The sequence below is a fragment of the Rhinoraja longicauda genome, chromosome 12, assembly GCF_053455715.1.
Source record: "Rhinoraja longicauda isolate Sanriku21f chromosome 12, sRhiLon1.1, whole genome shotgun sequence".
In the NCBI taxonomy this organism is placed as follows: domain Eukaryota; kingdom Metazoa; phylum Chordata; class Chondrichthyes; order Rajiformes; family Arhynchobatidae; genus Rhinoraja; species Rhinoraja longicauda.
The window spans coordinates 29,737,363-29,758,765 of NC_135964.1; the positions used below are offsets into that span (position 1 = coordinate 29,737,363).

At 41.5% G+C, this 21,403-nt stretch overlaps 1 protein-coding gene across 5 annotated transcripts in view; it reads left to right on the forward strand.

Moving 5' to 3' along the window:
• Window positions 1-21,403, forward strand: part of dgkh (diacylglycerol kinase, eta) — a 250,084-nt gene that overhangs the window by 207,201 nt on the left and 21,480 nt on the right. For all 5 annotated transcript variants that reach the window (XM_078409363.1, XM_078409364.1, XM_078409365.1 and 2 more), the window contains 8 exons: window positions 786-882; window positions 1,925-2,032; window positions 3,147-3,260; window positions 7,135-7,269; window positions 13,739-13,905; window positions 15,786-15,891; window positions 17,779-17,871; window positions 19,678-19,797. In XM_078409363.1, coding sequence (XP_078265489.1) covers window positions 786-882; window positions 1,925-2,032; window positions 3,147-3,260; window positions 7,135-7,269; window positions 13,739-13,905; window positions 15,786-15,891; window positions 17,779-17,871; window positions 19,678-19,797 — 940 coding nt within the window. The remainder of the gene's footprint in view (window positions 1-785; window positions 883-1,924; window positions 2,033-3,146; window positions 3,261-7,134; window positions 7,270-13,738; window positions 13,906-15,785; window positions 15,892-17,778; window positions 17,872-19,677; window positions 19,798-21,403) is intronic.

Sequence of the window (21,403 nt, forward strand, 5' to 3'; positions counted from 1 at the left end):
GGTGGGATATATTAGGCGCAAGTGAACAGTCAGTTCTCTGACTGATGTGTTGGATGCAGGAGAAATGGGCAAAAGTAAAGACCTGAGCGACTTTGACAAGGGCCAAATGGTTATGGCCTGACGACTGGGTCAGAGCATCTCTGAAATGGCAAGGCTTGTGGGGTGCGCCCGGTCAGCAGTGGTGAGTACCTACCATCAGTAGTCCGAGGAGGGACAAACCACAAACCGGTGACAGGGTGTTGGGCGCCCAAGGGTCATCGATGCGCGAGGGCAATGAAGGCTATCCTGTCTGGTCTGAAACGACCGAAGGTCTACTGTGGCACAAGTCACAGAACATTTTAATGGTGGTCATGGGAGGAATGTGTCACAATACACTGTGCATCGCACCCTGCTGCGTATGGGGCTGCACACGGAGGATCAACAACATATTCGGCAGGTGGTCATAATGTTTTGGCTCATCAGGTCATAATTTTTTGGCTGATTGGTGTATGTTTCGAACAAGGACTATTTGACATAACCGACAAAAAGGCAAGCATAACTTGGGTCCATGCGGATGCCCATGGCAACATCTTTAACTTTGAGAAAGTGAGAGGAGTCAAAAGAGAAGTTGCTGAGGGTGAGGGAAAGTTGCTGAGGGTGAGGCAGAGGAAAGTGCTAGTTGAGGGAAATAGATTGCAGCTCTGTTCAAGGAAGAACCGGAGGGCCTGGAGATATTTCTGGTCTAGGAAATATTAGTGAAACAAATTCACAGCTTTCTGAACATTTTGTCAATGTACTTTGCTTAGAAGTCGGACAAAGAATATGATGTGGTATGGCGTGCTTGGTACCAAGGAATTACTACAGCGAACCTATAAGAACTTAGAACAGAAGGTGCAACTTGAGGTAAGCTTTGTGTTTCCCATAATGTTGAACTAGTCAGTCAAGACGTGATACAATTACATTAAGATGCATGAACTGCTTTAAATAATTGGTTTGACAAATCTAGATGTCACAGTCATGGGAGTTCACTAGAAAATTCTCTAAATAACTATCTATTGGGGATTATTTGGAACTTACTGTAATTGTGACATTTTTGTGATATTTTACAACATACATTTCTTCTGTAGTTCTTGGAATTATGCGAATACTGTTTCCTTTATTTTCCATTTTTAAGCCCTGATACCATTTAGCCCCTGGGGTCACTATCTACATTTGAGAAGCTGTTCCTTAAGAATGGCATTGAAGATCTTGAAACTATATTCATAACATCTAGTGTTATTTGGTCCCACCTGGGGTGAGGGATGTAGAAACATGAGGTGGAGGATCAAATCAAGGGTATTGAGAGCAGGTGAAAAAATGAGGAAGTGTGTTATTTCTCCCTGTCTCTGTTAGGAGACGTGCAGGATGTATCTGTAGAAGACTTTGCCTAAAACTCTGCTACATGTCCAGTAAATCTCTTCGACATCCTCTCTAAAGATGTGACATCTTCCCAGATTCTCAGACTTAATTACGATACGTAAGCTTAAGCCTGACCAGTATTCGACAAAAATGTAGAATAATTTCCTTGCTTTCATATTATACACTATTAAATAAGGCAAAGATTCCAAATTTAATATTTAACTTTTTTTTGCTTTCTTCATAGATATGTGTACATGTATAATCACATCTACTATTTTCCCATTAATTTGCATTGCTATCACTTCATACAACTTTGCCTTGTTTTATCATTATACTTCTGCCCATTACATCTATCTTTTTGTGACCTTCTGGCGTGTGGTATTCTCAGTGTCATTTGCTGCAGTTTTAGAGAGACATAAGTGGTACCCTGTGCAATATTTTATTGTGAACACTCTTAATCTTAATTTGAATAGAATGCAAAATTGGGGATAGGTATAGTCATATTGAAATATTACTTTTCTTAACCAATTTATTTTGTGTGTTACAGTGTGATGGACAATACATTCCTCTACCCAGTCTCCAAGGCATTGCTGTATTAAACATTCCTAGCTATGCTGGTGGAACTAACTTTTGGGGCGGAACAAAAGAAGATGATGTAGGTTGAGTGAGGTTTGGTCTGTGCTCTGCATTGAGAACCAGGAACATTGAATAAATTAATTTACTTTTTAGCCAGTGTAAAAATCAACTGTTTTAATGTATCAGGTCATGAACTACCAAAAGAGAAAACATACACACTGAAAAGCCAACTGCATTCCAGACATTCATATGTATTATAAGCTTGCAACTTTATTTATAGAAGCTAATAAGATAAATCTTCCATGCCTCCCTAAATTTCATTGAATATTTCCTGTGCTTCTCCATCCCATTTGCACATTACTGCTTCTCCACCTTGGGCACCCAGGAGCAGCAGCCTAGGTTGCTGAGGCTATATTCCGAGCTTCTTGCCCATGGTGTACAATTCTGTACACGTTTATTTGTTCTGGAGCTACCTCAGTGTTGATTTTACAAGATGAACAAAAGTTGCAAATTCAACAAAAAGGACAGCAAGAAACCTATCATTTATTGAACCACTTGTGTCATTTCCTTGCTTTCCTTACCAGATGGATCTCTCACTGAAGTTAACACATAATGTTGAAAGTATTGCAAGTGAGAAACCTCACTTCCATGGTCCATTTGTATGAATCAACATGTTTTATTTGCTAATTGCAACATAAAATTTGTTTTCTACTGTCTCAACACTGTCATTCTATTGCGTTTGATCTGTTTATTCAACCTGTGAAACCTTGTGTTGTCATAAAAAGCTTCTGAGGCTAGACATTTCTTTTACTGAAATAACCAACATGTAACCGAGAAAAAAGGCAGCTTCTCTGGAGAACATGGATAGATGATATTTCGGGTTGGGATCTTTCTTTAGACTGAGAAATATAAGACTATAATCTAAAAGTAAAAAATTGCAGGTGTTGAAATAGAAACAGAAAATGGTGGAGGTCCAGCAGCATCTGTGAAGAGAGAATCTGAGCAAACATTTTCTGAAAGGTCATTAACAAGGTCCAAAAAGTCTGTCAAAATTAGAGAACAATTTTCACAGTAATCTTGCACATCCTTTCAAAACAAATGGCTGGTGCACAAGTAAAAGTTGTAATTGCTGCTATATTCAGTCACACAGTCATTCTGTCCATCCCAAAATTGTGAATTCTGTGTCCTTTTAGATCTTTGGTGCTCCTTCATTTGATGACAAGATCTTGGAAGTCGTGGCTGTATTTGGAAGTATGCAAATGGCAGTATCAAGAGTCATCAAGCTTCAGCACCACAGAATAGCTCAGGTGGGTTTATTAGTCAAAGTTTCTTTCAAAATAATTGTAACCTAATTTCCATATAATATGATTTATCTGTTGATCTGTGATGTAAGAACTGTATGTTTAGAACCTTTACATGGATTTATGGAACCACGGGCTTCTTGGCCAGAACTTTCTTCACAGTTCTCATTCGTACCGTAGTTATTTGTTGTTCCATTTTTCAGTGTATCTTCTGAGAAATTAGTTTGGCACAGAGTTATAGCAAGAAATTCTGCAGCCCACTGAGTCTGTGCTGACCATTAACCACATTTAAACGAATTGTATGTTAATCCCACTTTTATTGCCCTCATATTCCCATCAACTGCCCCCAGATTTTACCACTCACCTACACACCAAGGACAATTTACAATGGCTAATTAACCCACCAGCCATGTCTTTTGGGTGTGGGAGGAAACCAAACACCCGGATAAAACCCACTTGATTAGAGGAATGTGCAAACTACTGCTGCCAACTGTGCTGCCCTCAAAGTCTTCCATTAAAAACTGATGTGCTACCTTTCTTCCCATTGCTTCCACCACCTGACATACACAGCTGCATTGGCAACTGAATTTGCACTCCATTCTTTGCATGCCATCAGTCTGTTCACAGCTGAAATAATTCATTAATCATATTGATTGTTGCAACTGAAGAGAGAACCTGTACCTGTTCCCAATGATGGAACTTTTGACCAGTATCAGTTTCCTGAGCAGAATCTGTAACAACCAATCCAGCAGGTTTATTCTTGTGTGAAGCACCAAATAATATTCCAAAAGGGAGCATAATCCTACCTAACATTACATGTGCTTCTAACATCTCCAAATGCTATTTCTGTACTACCTCCATTCACCCATCAACCCCCAGTTAGATCGAGCTCATTTGCTGATCGAGATAATTGTTCAAAGCCATTTCTTTTCTCAAATACCCAGCCTGTACTCTCATTTTCTTGAAGTATTTGAGAATATTCCTGTTTAACAACATCACTCTAAATTAGTTTAAAGCTGACACAGGCCCTCCGTGGTTATCAACACCTAACTTATGGACGCCTGTACATACGAACAAGCTGCAACAACTGGGGGCTGGGTCAAGTTGAGTCGTGCTGGCTGTGCTGAGCAGATTCATCTGCTGAGTCAGTGAGGCCACCTAGTGGCCATTCATCCTATTCCTGCTTATTCTCCCATCTCAGTTGTTGCCATGATCTTGTCCCACACTGTCTTTGTTCATTTCCAACTTACAAAAAAAATTGGGTTTCAAACAAATTTGCAGGAGCAGAACCCTTTCAATACCCATGGACTGTCTGTATAATAAATTATGTACTGGTTTCAGACACTTATTTTCCAATTTGCTTTTGTTTTTTGCCATTTTTTGCTTTGGTCTATGCTTATTTAGTTTCCTTTCCTTTGCCTAAGCTAACATGTTTTCAGCAATCTCGCATTCCTTTGACCTTGGCATGATTCTTACTGAGTTGTCATAAGTGCCGCTGCCAGATTGATTTAAAGTTTAAGATGAATTCTTCCATTCACATCATGCAATAAAATTGCAACTCATTAACCACATTGTACTGCTGTAATGAACACGAATCAGATCATTTACATGGAATTGATGCTGTGCGATATCAAGGACGTTTTGTTTCCTCTAAATTTGGTCCTGGTTGATGATGTGATGGATGACCCGCAGTCATAAAGGATGTAAAATGAAGCCACAAACTGGCATTTCCCAGTTGATTACAACTAGTTTAACAAAGGGCAACAAATATCATCATATCATCATATCATATCATATATATACAGCCGGAAACAGGCCTTTTTGGCCCACCAAGTCCGTGCCGCCCAACGATCCCCGTACATTAACACTATCCTACACCCACTAGGGACAATTTTTACATTTACCCAGCCAATTAACCTACATACCTGTACGTCTTTGGAGTGTGGGAGGAAACCGAAGATCTCGGAGAAAACCCACGCAGGTCACGGGAGAACGTACAAACTCCTTACAGTGCAGCACCCGTAGTCAGGATCGAACCTGAGTCTCCGGCGCTGCATTCGCTGTAAAGCAGCAACTCTACCGCTGCGCTACCGTGCTCAACATCATCATTTAATGGACACCTACCACAGATTTTGTACAAAGTTGTTACACTCGACTGTTTATACCATCACTTAAAATTCATCCTCAGTTGAATTTTATTCAATTCATTCTGTTTTAATTTAATCTCACAGCAATATATTTCGTATAAGATAAATATGAATCATGACTCGCATACAACAAACATACTGAAGCAGACCATTTAGCCAAGTTCTTCACTATCAACATTTATGCAGCATGAAAACTACTTCTTTCTCCTCTCTCCTCCCTGTCCCATCAGTCAGAAACTACAATAGATTGAAAGCACGTACCACGATTCAAGAACAGCCTCTTTCCCACTATTGTCTGACTCCTGAATGAATCTCTCATATGCTAAGGATGAATTCCTAATCTTCCAGTCTAAAACATTGTGGCCCTTGCTGAGTTCCTCCAGCACTATATATTTTACCTCCTCATATTCTGGCTGTTTCCTTCCATGCTTGCAACAGCATGACCAAGCTATCTGCAAGGCTGCATATTATTAGAAGCCATAGCTGTGTCTGTTAATGTAGCTGAATATTCCATTGAACACAGAATTTTCCACTAATGCGCCTTTCCTCTCCTTCACTTCTCATTGGCAGCTGCTTGCTTCGAGGTTCAATCAACTTGCTCATGGTTATGTTTGTCATTTGACATCCTCTGTAGATTAGGGCAAGGTTCGATCCCTGTGAAGTGTTTGTAACCCGGGCAGTTTGCAAGTCGGAAATGCTGCCGTGAACCAAGATCACAGGCAGAAGTTGCCTGCAACGTTGGAGCAGCCAGCAAATAGGCTGTACATTCCAGAGACTTTTCAACTTCTTAAATTTAATAAGCACGATGAGCTCCTCCTTAAACTCAGAAACCCTGGACTTCATCACGATAGGATTAAACCAGAAAGACAAGCTATTCAGGATCATCCTTATCATGCAGGTTCACATTCACTGTAGGTTTTTGTTCCCTGTCGTTCTGAATTTGGCTGCTTTCCCTTGAAAGTTTTCTCAGTCACACAAACATAGTAAATAAAAATCATTGACTTGAAACATGAACTCTGTTTCACTCTCCACTGTTGCTGCCTGATGGTATATCGGTATTTTCAGTTTCTCTTTTCAAATATATAGAGCTAGATTTTTGTAATCGAATGTTCCTTTTCCTAAGCAATGTAGTAGTTCAACGTAAAAACAAGGATCTGCAGATGCTGATTTACAAAAAAAGACAATGCTGGAGTAACCAGGTAGCATTTCTGGAGAACATGGATAGATGACGTTTCATGTCAGGACCCTTCTTCAGACTGATTGTGGGGGGGGGGGGGGGGGGGGGAAGGAAAAAGCTGGGAGAGAGAAGGGGCAGCAAGTAACACATGGTAGGTAATAGGTGAACACAAGCAAGGGGGTTTTTGATAGGCAGATGGTTCAATTTGTCAACACTGCCAATGTAATTATGAGCCACTGTATTTTAAGGTTAAGCTCCTTCTGAGGCTGAATTGTTGTTAAATTTTATATCCTTCTGACTGTTAAACCAAACTAACTCTCAGCTTTAATTTAAAATCAATCTGTAAAACATCTGTGTAGCTTAGACGAAAATAACCTCTCTTTGTCTCATCAAGATCCATGTGCTCGAATATTAAAGCTGATTATTCTTCATTTCTCCCCTTCATTTCATAAATTAAGATTAAATAGTGTATGCTGTTTGGGTGACAAGAGTTGGTGAAAGTTCTTAATTCAGTTGCTTATAAACACTGAAGTTAAAGTGGCATCATCCTCTGCAGTGTCGGTCTGTGAAGATCACCATTCTGGGAGATGAGGGCGTGCCAGTACAGGTAGATGGAGAGGCGTGGATCCAACCACCAGGGGTCATCAAAATCGTGCACAAAAACAGAGCGCAGATGCTGACAAGAGACCGAGTAAGTAGGCAAGAGAATTTATTTCTAAATCACCAGACATCATTTTACCTCCAATTATTCATTGCACCATTGAAGTTTTATAGGCTGTTATCTGACTTCCTGCAATGATACCTATGCAGTTTTCAGGTGCAATGTAGGCAAGCAGTTTGTGTGGACAGGTAAGAATAATGTATTCCAAGTTAACATACAGTTCCTGTTATGAAGTCTGATATTCTGACTTTTACTTTTATTTGATTTACATATTTAGTGTGAAAAATAAATTATTCTTTCAGGGGCAGTGAACTAGGCTTGGTTGGACAACAGGAGTTAGTTAACAGACAACCTAGGACCGAGGGGATAAGAGACCATTATCCTGTTACGAATAGCTCAAGATGGATTGGCATTTAGAAGAATGGTTGTGATCTTAATGGAATGTTTTAGGGTTATGACAGGGTAGTTGTCAAGATGTTTTCCTCTAGTGGGAGAGTGGAGAAAATATATAAGGAGGCAATCATTTTAGAACTGTGGTGCAAAAGGAGTCCTTCTCGCAGAAGGTGGTGAATCTCTGGAATTTGTGGAGGCCTGATCACTGGGGATATTAGATAAGTTAATTTTCAAAAGATCTGGCAATTGGGGAATATGTGGAACTGGCAATGATAGAGAGAATGAGGTCCGGAGCAGATCAGCCATGATCATATTGAATAGAGGGACAGAGTGGCTTGCTCTGCTCTCCTTTTCTTGTGTTCTAATGCAGACTTAGAGTGCCACCTCTCGCAGGAAGATGGAATTGCACAAAGGCAGGTTTATACAGATTGATGCCAAGTCTGGCACCTTGGGTCCTGGCTGGTGCCAGACCACAGAGAATCCAGACCACAGAACCTGCTACTAATCATCTTCCTCTGAGCAAGAGAACTGAGCAAGGGGAGGGAAGGGGCAGTGTGGGGGTGGGGGGGACTGGGGTTTGGGAGGGGGGTGGAGGGGGAGTGGGGGTGAGGGGGGTAGAGGGGAGGAAGGGGGGTTTGAGAGAGGATGGTGGGTGAGTGGGGGTGGGGGGGGACTAGGCCAGGGGAGGGTGCTAGATTAATGCAGGAGAGGATTGGGAGAGTTTTAAGGGGGTGAGGGAGGGATGGAGTGGGTGAGTGTGTGGGGCGGATGGAGTCGGATTGGGTGAGGTGGGGGGAGGAGGGGGTTAAGGGGGGTTGAGGGAGGATGGAGTGGGTGAGTGGGGGGAAAGTGGTGGAGGGGAGGGTGCTAGACCAATGCAGGGGAGGCTTTGGGTCCACGACTCGTTCTGGCTGCAGCGCTGGTGGCATGATGCCGAGGTGAGTGGCTCCCTCTCCCCTTCCCTGTCCCCCCTCACCCGCCCACAGCCCCGGGGGACATTCCCCGCCCGGCCGCGGGCTTCGTCAGTTGGAGAGGGTTGCCGGGCCCGCAGGATCGTCAGTTGTGGGAGGGTTGCCCCAGGCGACGCCCACAGGAGAGATTTGGACCCATCGGGTCCAGCTCAGTCTAGTATCTTCTAAACGTTGTAATTGTACACACCTCCACAACTTCCTCTGTCTGCTTCTTCCATATACCGACCATCCTCTGTGTGAAAAATTTGCCCCTCAAGTCCTTTTCAAATGTTCCCCTTCTTATCTTAAATCTATGTCCTCTATTTTAGACTACTCTACCCTTGGAAGAAGAGTGCGACATTATGTATGCCCATCATGATTTTATATTCCTCTATAAGGTCACTCAATTTCCTACGTTCCAGGGGATATGCCCCAGCATATCCACCCTCTTTTTATATCTCAAGCATGCCAGTCCTGGTATCACCCTCTTCAATCTTTGCTGCACCTTTCCGGTTTAATGACATAACTCTATAGCTGGCTACCAGAACTGATGCAAGTGTGATCTCACCAACAATTTGTACAGTTGTTCCATGACATCCCAACTCCTGCATTCAGTGCTCTACCAATGAAGGCAAGTGTGCCAAATGTCTTCTTCGCCATCCTGTCTCTCTGATTGCCTGGAGCATGCCAGACCACAGGGGGTTGCTGGACCATAGAATGGTGGACTAGAGTACTTCACATTATTGTTTCAAGTGAACTGAGATGTACACACCCATGACACATTGAGAAGGGTCGTACTAGGGATACGGAAATTCTGTTTACTGGAGAGACTATTCTTGTTAGATCCAGGAGGTTTATGAAGGAATTTAATAGAAATGTTATGAATGTAAAGGTTTTGTTGTACTAAAGAAATCTATTTGGACCAGCAGCTCGTTACTCAAGGGCTACCAATGTTAGTTGGAAATTTAGATGTAAGAGTCTGTGCTCAAAGTGTTGATTTGGCAGACATACCCTATCTACCTGAAGTAACATGAATTTAATGATTGGCTTTTTTTAACTTTACATTTTAAGCATGTTTTTGTAGGGAGTACTGTTCATTGATTTTATTTAACAGGGTGTACTAAATTTATACTTCTTTAATGGTTCTGTTTCATTAGAATTGACAGAGTGTTTGCAATCTGCTTGCAAGTTTAAAAAAAATCTGATAATTAGTTCAAGCTTAAGATGTACATGTGTGGGTGGAAGAAAAGTAAATACCCATAATTAAATAAGAGATGGCAATAACAGTGTTTCAAAAAATAAACCACTGTAAGAAGAAAGGAAATTGAATGACATGGCAGAATAACTATTATAATACAGTAAATAAAAGTTTGATTTTGTCATCGACACTGAACGTGTTGATCACCTTTAAAACATCTGTGCTGTCATCTACTATTTTTATACATTTGGTTTTGTTTGAAATGGGTAAGGAGCAGAAAAAACACTCTCAAGAATAGTGTTCCTCAAGACATTGCCCAAATTGTTCACTGTAAGCAGAACTGTTCAAACATTACCTCATTATACTATCACAAAAGTAGATCCAAAGTGCTGGAGTAACTCAGTGGGTCAGGCAGCATCTCTGGAGAACATGGATAGGTGATGTTTCAGACTGAATATATAGTATCTTCTTCAGACTAAATAAATAGTATATATTACTTATAGTACATATTTCTAATACTTCACCTCATTCTTCCAAAATGTACCACTTCTTACTTTGAACTTAATTCGTCATGTTTTTACCCAATTCATTAATCCATCTGCATGGTCTTTGAAGTTTTTTTTTATCAACTTTCTCTGCTTACTGAACGTTAGTGTTTCTAAAACGTACATATCTCAAGATTGTACTTTGTAACCCTATTCCATGTTTTTAATATGTGACGAAAACATTAAGGTTCCTATTACTGGTGGAAGTCCAAACTATACTTCCATTCAACCATCATCATGAAAATATCCCATTCATCACATTTTTTAATTTTTTATTGCATATCCAACTTTTCTAATTTACCAAAAAACATTAAGTGGTTCTTCATCTGAAGAGCTAGTACAATTTACCACATGAAAAAACTCATATCAAATTAATTTGTTACAATTTGCTCCTAACAATTTCATTCATGTGGCTATTCATTTTCTTCTAGATTGCAGCATCTAAAAGCATCCCCACCTCACCCATTAAACTAAGTACCTTGTAATTCTCAGGTTTTGCCCCACAGCCCCTTTTGATGGTCCAGTAAAGATCACCGAATCTCAATTTGTTGTCTAACAGAACCTACTTATTGATGAATTCTTCAATGAATCGCATTGACTCACAGAACAATGAAACTCCCACCATTTGAAGATGGCGGGGAATGGGGTGGAGAGAGAGAAGAACAAAAAGAAAGATCTAATGGAAGTGATGGAATAATAGAGAGATAAAGCATGAAAACAGGCCCTTCAGCCCATTAGGTTCATGCCGACCATCAATCAGCAGATTACACTACTCTTACTTCAATCCCATTTTTTTTTCTCTCCACACTCCCATCAACTTTGTCACAGATTCTACCTCTCACCTCCACACGAGGGCCATACAGAGCCAATTAACCTACCAACCTGCACATCTTTGGAAATTGGGAGGAACACCCAGAGGAAAGTCACAGGGAGAACGTGAAGGAGATCAGGAATGAATCCGGCTCACTGGAGCTAAAAATCAGCAGCTTGACCAGCTGCACCACTGTGCTGTCTGTGTTTGAATCTCAATGGCCTCTTCAATAGTTAATCCACTCCCTTCCAGATTTTATCGCTCACTGACACACAAGAGGCAATTTATAGCGGTCAATTACCCCACCAAACCGCATGTCATTGAGATGCAGGAGGAAACTGGAGTATTCTGGGGAAGCCCATACAGTCACAAGGAGAACGGGCAAACTCCACACAGATAACACTCAAGGTCTGGAGCTGCAAAGTAGCAGTTCTATCTGGCAGAGATCATATGGCTCAGAGAGAGAGTAATGTGATAGGCTACCAGGAGGTTAGAGTCATGCTTGAACTGAATGCAGTTATTTCACATTGCCAGTATAGTAGAGATTGTAGTGTGTTCAATGAATAGCTTAAAAGTTTATCATTGTTTAATTTAGAAGAGTTTTCAGATAGTAAGTGGTTGTGGAGAGTGAGCAGTTGAACCTCCTGTGCTTCTACTGAAAGGCATCAAAAGAAGGGGCAATGAGGCTGATTAAAGAAGGTATCAGTGTCCTGCAGAGGGAACAGTGGGGTGGGTGATATGTGTATTGGTGACTAATTGCTGAAGGTGATAGAAATTGCAGGAAATCGTGTAGAGGCTCAGGTAGGTGAAATGTGAGGACAAAGGATATCCAATGGAGTCATCTGCAACAAGAACAGGGTGAGGAAGGAAGTCAATCACGAGGCTATTCCAAACCACTAATCTGTTCTTCAGTTAAGTAAAAAAGTCAATCTGAAAAAACTGGTTTGGAAGGTGACATCATTAGAATGTGGGATGCAGACTGACAAAATGGGAGAATTCTTGGACGAAGCATGTTGGAAAGAAGTATATTTGGGACTGAAGGAACGGTAGAGGAGCTATTGGTCAGCAAGCTAACCAATAACCTAGCACTGGAGGGGTTATTGAGGAAGAGAAGGGAAAAGCCATAGATAAGTTCATTTGAAGATGAGGGAGGGGAAGAATTTAGAAGCAAATTAACTCTGATTGGCATAAGCAGGAAGAAGGACCATGATTGTTATCATTCATCAGGAAACAAGAGGGTTAATAGAGTTTCTTTGGCAAATCTTTTTGTTTAGAGGAATGGAGTAGAGTCAAAGGGCATGTTGTCTGATGAAGGAGAAATTATTCTTCGTAAGAACAGTTGCAGGCAAGCAGGTTGATTGTGGATGGACTCTTCATATATAAATGTAGAGAGATATGGTGTGGAAAACAGGCCCTTCAGCCCACTGAAACTGTGCTGACCATTTAATCTAATGTTACATTAATTCCCATATTGCATCAACCCACCCCAGATTCTACCATTCATCTACCCACTCAGGGCAATTTACAGTTACATGAATCCACCAGCCTGCATATCTTTGAAATGTGGGAGGAAACCAGAACATACACAGGAAACCCACATAGTCAATCAGGGAACTTGCAAAATCCGCACAGACGGCACTTGCAGTCAGGATTGAACCAGGTTCACGAGCTTAGTGAGGCAGTAGCTCTACCATCTCCATCATTAAATGTATGGGTGTCATCCAAGTGAGACTCGAGGACCAGAATGACTGGAGATTAAAAGAAAAAAAACGATTCGGGCCAGGAACCCGAAGATTTGAAAGTGGAGAATTCAAGAATGTAAATTGGAAGAAACTGGACATGGAAATGATTTAAAAAGATAAGATTGGAAGCTATTATTTCTTTAAAAAAAGGCTGAAACAGTGGATCTACGAGTGAACCTCTGGGGTTGCAGGCTATCGTAGTCAGAGGTGGGTGATTTTGATGGAGAGGAGCAGGGTATACAGCAAGGTGTGCAGAGGAGAAGAGGCGACTTACAACCTGGCCACGGCCTTCATGAGAGAGGTTTGGAATGAAGCAAAAAAGTACAAATTAAATAATGCCAATCTGAAAAAGTAAATGGCCCAGGATTTTCTGCCTAATAATAGCATTTATTGAAGTTGCACATCTGTTATTGATGTGTAAACTGTCTACCAATTAGTGGAGAGGGAGTGAAAGCCCAGGAGTTGTGAAAGACAACAAGATGATCGATGATTTACGCTGCACATGCAAATAACATCCTGACCTTAACCTCCTTGTGAACTGTGCAAAGTTAGAGCATTTGCCCTTACTCTGCTGAAGAAAATTGGGACTGGGCATTAACAATCCAAGTATGGCCATAATGAGGAAAGTTATTCACGTCTGCTGATGATCAACTTCTTTGGCCCAGAAGGTATTGTCTTGTTTGCATATCCAGCGAATTGCAGGGAAGACTTTGAGCTGCAGAAGGAAGGAAAAGACTGTGGGCTGTCCTGCACCAGCAAACTTTGAACCATTGAGTCACACAGCGCAATAGCAGGCCTGTTGGCACACCATGTCCATGTGAATATGTGCCACAGCGTTCATTATTCACCTTCTTCCACAGGCATTCGAGAGTACTTTGAAATCTTGGGAAGACAAACTGCGGTATGACTCTTGCAGGCCAGCCCTGAGACCCCATCTGTACCCGCAGCAGTCAGTAGACCTGGCCACAGAGGAGGAGGTCACCCAACTGCAGCTCTGTGCCCAGGCAGCCGAGGAACTAATCACAAGGTACGTCACTGCATGCAGCGTCATTCCAGCAAGCACGTGGACAAGTTGCCAAGGAAGAGTGCTGAGTCTTTAACTTGCAGATGTCCCAAGTGCCTGGGTGTCTTGATGATAAGTGCAAGCTTGGTCAGGATATTTGAAAGTTAAAAATAAGGCATTGAAAGCTGTGGTGTGTAAAACCAAGGAAAGCCTAGGGTGGCAGGGATAGTGCTGGCATGAAATGGTTCATTCTTCATGCCACATTTTAGGGTAAGTGCAGCAATCTTACCTCCTCAGCCCCAAGTGAAAAGAAGACTTGGATTTATATCATCCTCGGAGACTGTCAGTCAATCACTATTGGTGTCAGAGAGTTATACAGCATGTTCCATACACCCAGCACCTTTTCTGTGATAAGGTTGTCCTTCAAGTCCCCTTTAAATCATCCCCCCCCCCCCCCCCCCACACCTTAAATCTGGGCCTCCAGTTTTAGACTCCACAATCCTTTGAAAGAGACTGACCATTCACCTTATCTATGCCCCTCATGTTTTATACACCTCGATAAGATCACTCCCTCAGCCTTTTACACTCCAAGGGAAACAGTCCCAGCCTATCCAGCCTCTCCTTGAAACTCAAATCCTCCATTCCTGGTAACGTCCTTGTGAATCTTTTCTGAACCAACGAGCAACCTGTTTCTCTTCTTGAAATAACACCATAGGTTCTGAAGACCGCCTGGAGTGTTGGTGCCTTGTTTCTGGAGCAGACTCCTTTCAAGCCAATGTATGCCATTGGATGTCCAAAATTGGTGCATTTTCCCTGGAGATATATTCTAGTTGTGATGTTCTGGGCCGTTGCATGCAATGGTTGTTTCAACTAAATAAGTAACCAATATCACAGCTGAACATCCCAGTTGGTTGTGTTGATGCAGGGGCTGGTTATTGTACCTTCTTGGAGTACATTTTCTTCTCACTTAGTTATTCCTGCCTGGACCACATATCCCATGCTCTTCGGTGCTCAAATGAGACTCACTCGAGTTGCTCAACCCTCCCTCTCCAAAAGAAGAAAATAAATGAATCATTCAACCTCTAGTAAACAGTATCACACTGCTTATTTATTCTGTCTCCACAACGTCACATTTCAATCTTTCTACTGAAACTCATCCATACTTTTGAGATGACAGACTCAATGATTTAACTGTCTTTCTGACTGACCTTTCAACCTGGTTGTTCTGTATATTTAAGCTTCTCAAACTCTGCTGCCTGAATCCTTGCTTGTCCCATCCTATTCATCATGCCTGTTCATTAGCTTTCCTTGGCTGTGGACCCTAAAGTGCCCTGGTTAAAATTCCCAGCCTTGTGTTCCAACTCCTCTATCACTCAACTTCTCAGTTCCAAAATTTCCACCGGCCTTACAAGTGTCTAATATCTCTATGCTCATCCACTTCGGTTTCTCGTACATGTGACTTTAATCACTGCACTGTTGTCATTCTCTACATTCAGCTATCTAGGTCCCATCCTCTGCATTTCTCAACCTGAAACTCCTTGTTCCTAATAAAAGCAAAGTAATTTCTCCAGGAAGCTACAGTGAGCAGAGGGTAATTGTCCATGTATTATGTGCTTCAATTCAGCCTGGAGTTACTTAAAGAAATACAGTCAATAGATTGGATTGATAGTGAAATAACTCAATTATCCCTCCTGTTTCAGAACAGCATTGTTTTCATCTTAATATTCATGCATGTGTTAAAGGTAAGTTAAAAATGTTTATCAATGAAATGCTCACTGAGGCCTCACGGACAGAGTTCTGGCGGGGAGGTAGTGGTTCTAGCAAGGTTTATCATTTCTATTATTCCATTATTCCACTTTGCAGTTGTTGAATTCTTGAAGTCTTCTTTCATTAATAACTTTCAGAATCTGCGAGGCAGCCAAAATCCACAGCCTCCTGGAGCAAGAACTGGCTCATGCTGTCAATGCAAGCTCTCATGCACTAAACAAAACACATCCAAAGTTCCCAGAGGTAAGCAGCAATCATGTTGTTTTGTACCCAGTCAGTAGTCGGTGTCCAACTGAGCTCACCCACATTAACTTGGTTTGATGGTTTATTTTCAATTACTTTTAAACCCAAATTAAGAGTACCCCCCCCCCCCCCCCCCCTTTTTGGAAAAAAAACTTTAAATGCTTTCATATAATTAATACATTCTGGGCAAGTCTCATTTGCCTGCATTTGGTCCATATCATGCTGATCACTTTCTGTCCATATATCTGTCCAAATGTCTTTTGAAAGCCATACCTCTTATAAAAGATGATGTTTATGGTCTTTGGAAGTCTCTTGCTACAGATCCAGAACATCGCTCTTTGCAGATGTTAGGATCAACCATCTTAGGCTCCGTCATCAATGAATTTCCCTTGCAGAGGATCAGAAGTGCGTGCCTGTAGATTTTGTTTTTTTGGTCTTAGTTTTAGAGGTGCACCGTGGAAACAGGCCCTTCGGCCCACCAAGTCCGCAATGACCAACGATCACCCATATACTCGTTCTATGTTGCAATTTACAGAAGCCAATTAAGCCAAACTGCATAAATTTGGAATGTGGGAGGAAACCAGAGCACCAAGAGAAAACCCACACAGTCACAAGGAGAATGTACAAACTTCAGTCAGACAGCACCCGTAATCTGGATCAAACCCAGGTCTCTGGCGCTGTAAGACAGCTATTCTACCACAGCGCCACTGTGTGGTGGTGGCCAGATGGTTGCATAACTTTTGATCCCATTGCACTTCACTGACAATGAACCATCCTGTCATGAAGGAAGACGGGACAAAGTAAGGCAAAGGTTGTTAAATATATTATTGTGTTCTAAGTGACTTAATATGATGGACTGCTCTCTACATAATCTGGATGAGTGCAACCCCAATAATACTCAGGAAGTTCAACACCATCTCGGACAAGGCAGCCCACTTGATTGGTACTCCATCCACCACCTGAAACCCACTGTTGTACACATTGTATTTTTGTGGCTGTTTGATTTTAGTTTCCAGTGAAAGATTATCTCCCCTTGCCTATTGGAATTCTTAATGCTGTACCTTGTAGAGCAAATAAGGGGAAAACCAGTGGATGTGGTGTAATTGGATTCTCAGGATGTGTTCAATATTGTCCTCACAGGGAGTTTGTGAACAAAGTACATGGAATTGAGGTAATATGGCAGCATAGATTGAGAATTATTTAACAGGCATAAAACAAAGAGTAGGAATAAATAGTTGGTTATCTGTGATTTATGGGATAACCCAGAGATAAATACATGTGACTGGGTTATTCACAATCAACACCAATAATTTGACTAAACAGATCATATATAGTATTTTTAAGTTTGCTGATGACACAAAACAAAGTAAAATTGTGAATTATGATTAGAAAGCAGAGAGGCTTCAAAAGAACACAGAGAAACGGAATAAGTGGGCAAAAACATGGCAGATGGAGTATAATGCTGAAAAATGTGAGGTTATTCACCAATACAAAAGAAATGCTGAATATTGTTTTAAATGGTGCGAATTAGGAAATTGTGATGTTGAAAGGCACTAGAGGTGATTTTCATATGTCATTGTAAGCTATCTTGCAAGTGCAGGCGGCAATTAAATTGGCAACTGTTGGTCATTATTATGAAAAACGTTGAATCTCCATGGAGAGAATATAAATAGAGAGAAAAGCCTACACAGCCACTGATTTCTTCTAGTGCAAAGACCATTATTTTGGGGGATTGAATGATCCTGGAGTAGGATTTACAAACCCTGATGTCAGTAGTAAATTATGTTGACATCAATGAAATTCCAGTCAATCTTTCTGCAGATGAATGGCAACATATAAAGAGAGGAAATTGATGTGCTGGTGTTTTTCATTTTTGTTTCTTTGCAGAATCTTACCAGGAACACAGCAATTGAGATTGCTAGTAACGTGAAAGCCCTACATAATGAAACAGAATCATTGCTCGTTGGAAGAGTTCCTCTGGTAAGATGGCAGCGTATACTACCTGAAAAAAAGAATTATGTACGTCATGTTTAATGAGATTTCAAATGGATCAGCTTGTGAGCTGTACAATAACAGCGGCTCAGGGGTCTACAATTCGGCAGAAAAAAATCCAACAGTTCTGTACCATGATTGTGATGCCCTTTCCACCACTCCCTACCCTAACATCCTGACCTCCACCTTTCAGCTCTCTCTTGCAAGTATTGAGTCATGGAGTTAAACCACACAGTAACAGACCCTTCAACTCAACTCTTCCATGCCGATCAAGACTTCTCCTTGAGCCATTCTCATTTGCCAGTGGTTTGGCCCACATTCCTTTACTATTTATGTACCTGTCCAAATGTATTTAAAACATTGTAATTGTACCCACCTCTACAGCTTTCTCAGGCATCTCATTCCACCACCACACTCTGGGAAAAGTTGCCTCACAAGTCCCTTTTAAATCTTTTCCCTCTCACTTATGTATGCATAGAGGCTCAGTACTCTTAAAAGAAGGAAAAGTCATCGAACATGCTTTTCACCTCCTTCGACAAACTTTGACAAACTTCTGTAATTGCCAGCCTGATGTTGGATTCATATGTCAAAGAAACAACATCACTGTGCACATTTCCTTACACCCCCACACCACGAACCAGAGCAGATCATTAAATAAGAAATGTATGGCAGTCTAAACAGAGATACTTTTATTGCTGCTTGCATTTGCAGTCCAATTGTTCCTGCCTTCGGGTCCTTAGGTGAACATGCATTCAAAAAGACAAAAATAAACTTCAGTGAACATTTGGGGAAAGTTTCTTGAGAAAAGTCAATTTTGACCGCTAAAGGCAACTGCAAAAGTTCTAAGACACTGCAGATATATGGAATACACCGCCATGTTCTATAAGGTTATGGTGTTGGTTACACTGAAATGGAACAGCTCGTAAAGCCGCTGCCTCACAGAGCCAGGGACCCGGATTCAATCCTCTCTTCATCCTATTTCCCTGTGTTCTCCATTATCCATGTCAAAGTATTGTTATCACTTCCAAAGCACGACAGCATGTTATTCCCAATTCCCAATTATGACTCTTTGCTCCACCAGTGAGCCAACTTTGGATCCAGTTTGCCACTCTCACTTGGATACCTGGCAAGTTGTTACAGGAGCTTGTAGCGGGGGGATTAATATTTTTCACTCTTTAATTAGTTTAATTTAGTTTAGAGCTGAAGCAAGGAAAAAGGCCATTTCAGCCTCTTTTGAGCCTGTCCAGGTTTGGTGCTGGAAGTCCTGAGGCAATTAGAAGTTTATGGCCGGGAAGAAAAGAAATGGCAATAATTTAACAATCCCTCACCCCTTGAGAGGAAGGAAAACAATTCATTTGACCAAAGAGCAAAAGAAGAAGAGAACATATTGGGTTCTGTGGAAGGAGCTGAACATGGTTTGGGGATGGTGGGTTGAAGCAGAGCTAGTGAGCAATTGGACAGTGGGAGTGGAGCCCACACCATAGTGGAACTGGGGGAGAGAGAGAGAGAGAGACGAGGGTGGATCTGATTGGGTGAAGTTGCAAATGGTTGGAAAAGTTATGATAAACCAGAGGCCTCTTCGTCCTTTAGCTACATGCATTCCAAATCTCAGGCATAAAAATTTGTGACCATCCTATTTTTTCCAGGTATTCTATGATACCTTGCATACATGATGCATTGTTGTTGAGTCTTCCATATTTAATTAAATAAAGAAAATGTGCACATTTAACAAGTGGCTGTATTTTCCGTCATGATTTCAGGTACTAATGCTTTTTCACTTTGCACTTCTAACAGCAACTAGACTCGCCTCAGGAAGAGCAGTTGTCTACAGCGTTGAATCATGTGGACATCGAACTGCAAAAACTTGCAGAAATTCCATGGCTTTACCACGTGCTGCAGCCAACAGCTGAAGAGGTATAAAGAGGCACTGTTAATGTTTGCAACGGCCCCTGAATCTGGTAATGTTTTTATATCACATGGGACAAGACGTTGATGGGATAGGCAGATATTAGGGATCCCATTTTAGTAAAAGGGTGTTCAGGTGAAGAAAACAGGAGCAGCAGCCCCTCTTGTGACTTTTAGTATCGCAGGTGAAAGTATTAAGAGTGACAATTGCTGCCTCCGGTTCACCAAAGCATTATCTGTGCCCACTCATAGCAAGAAACCTCGTCAAAAGAACGATCTGTGGGTTACAAGTCCCTGAACCTGATTACTTGTTCCTTAGCTGACATGAATTATAATCCTGTGTCAGAAGACAGTGGATTCAAGTCCAAAGATTTAATCCAGAATGATGTTTCATTGTAATGCTCAGGAAGTGCTGCTCTGTCAGGTTCTAACTTTTGAATGAGATGTTACATTGAAACAGAAAATTCTGGAAAGACTCAGTCTCAGAATTAGACAGTACCAGTTAATGTTTCAAGTCTAGGGCCATTCATCAGAACTGGGAAAAAGAGGAAATACATGAGATTAGGAATTAGAGAAGTGGGGAAGACAATGAATGAATAAAGGAATTTCTCTGATAAGGTGAAATAATGTGAGAGCTTAGGTAAGATAGAGCCTCTATGTGTAATGTGTTGCTAATGTATAATCTGTGTGATTATACAACATTAGCAGAACTTTAGCCCTCAAAAATCAGACTTCTATACTTAGCCAATTCCAGACACTTGATGATCTTCCCAGTTATTGCAGTGCCCTGCTCGTGTTTCAACATTAGCATCAAATGCACCTCGGTCAGGCACTTGCTCCGTTAGCCTAAACTCCTTGAACCCAAATCTCTCCAATCCTAAGGCACTCTTCGTTGGTCCAAAAACTTCATTCAAAGCAGAGAGGAGAAGGATCGCGACTTGAAACGGTATCTGTTCTCTTCCCTTCGTAGATTTTCACTGCCTTGCTGAGTTCCTCAAGTAGTTTGATTCTTGCTCCATTCAAAGCAGTAAGGAGAGACTTAGAAGAAGGCAACAGGCAGGTTTCAGGCAGGAATTTTAATGGTTGGTCCTATATATCCAAGTGCTAGCTATCATTTTGGTATTAATGTTGGGTTGCTTATCGAACAAGCTGTCTTTTGAGAGAATGCATGAGGAATGAAATGAGGAATGGTGAAAAGTGTATCAATCTGAGATATTCTTTTAAACAAGTCGAGCAAACGTGGGGCAGAGCTAACAACTCAGTGCTAATTCATCTTTGCTGCCTCTGCCACCCTCCACCTGAATTGATGGATACCCCATGGGTCAGTTTCAAATTGCCCAGATGATGCAGATTTGCATCAGGAAGCAAGGTGAGGAGATAGGCTGTTGCTGCTCTAGGAATTGTCAGGGCCACATTCCCTGTGAGATTGTTGGCACAGTAAATACTGTGAAATACCTGAAATGCAACCCCTTCACACTGCACTCAAGAGAAAAAAAGAACCCTCTGTGGCTCAGTAGATGGTACCCAGCCTGTGCATGTTCCTCAGTCTGAGAGGTACCAAGTGGAAGGTTTAATGTCCTCTCAATGGGCAAACTTCCAAATGGTGACTTATCCA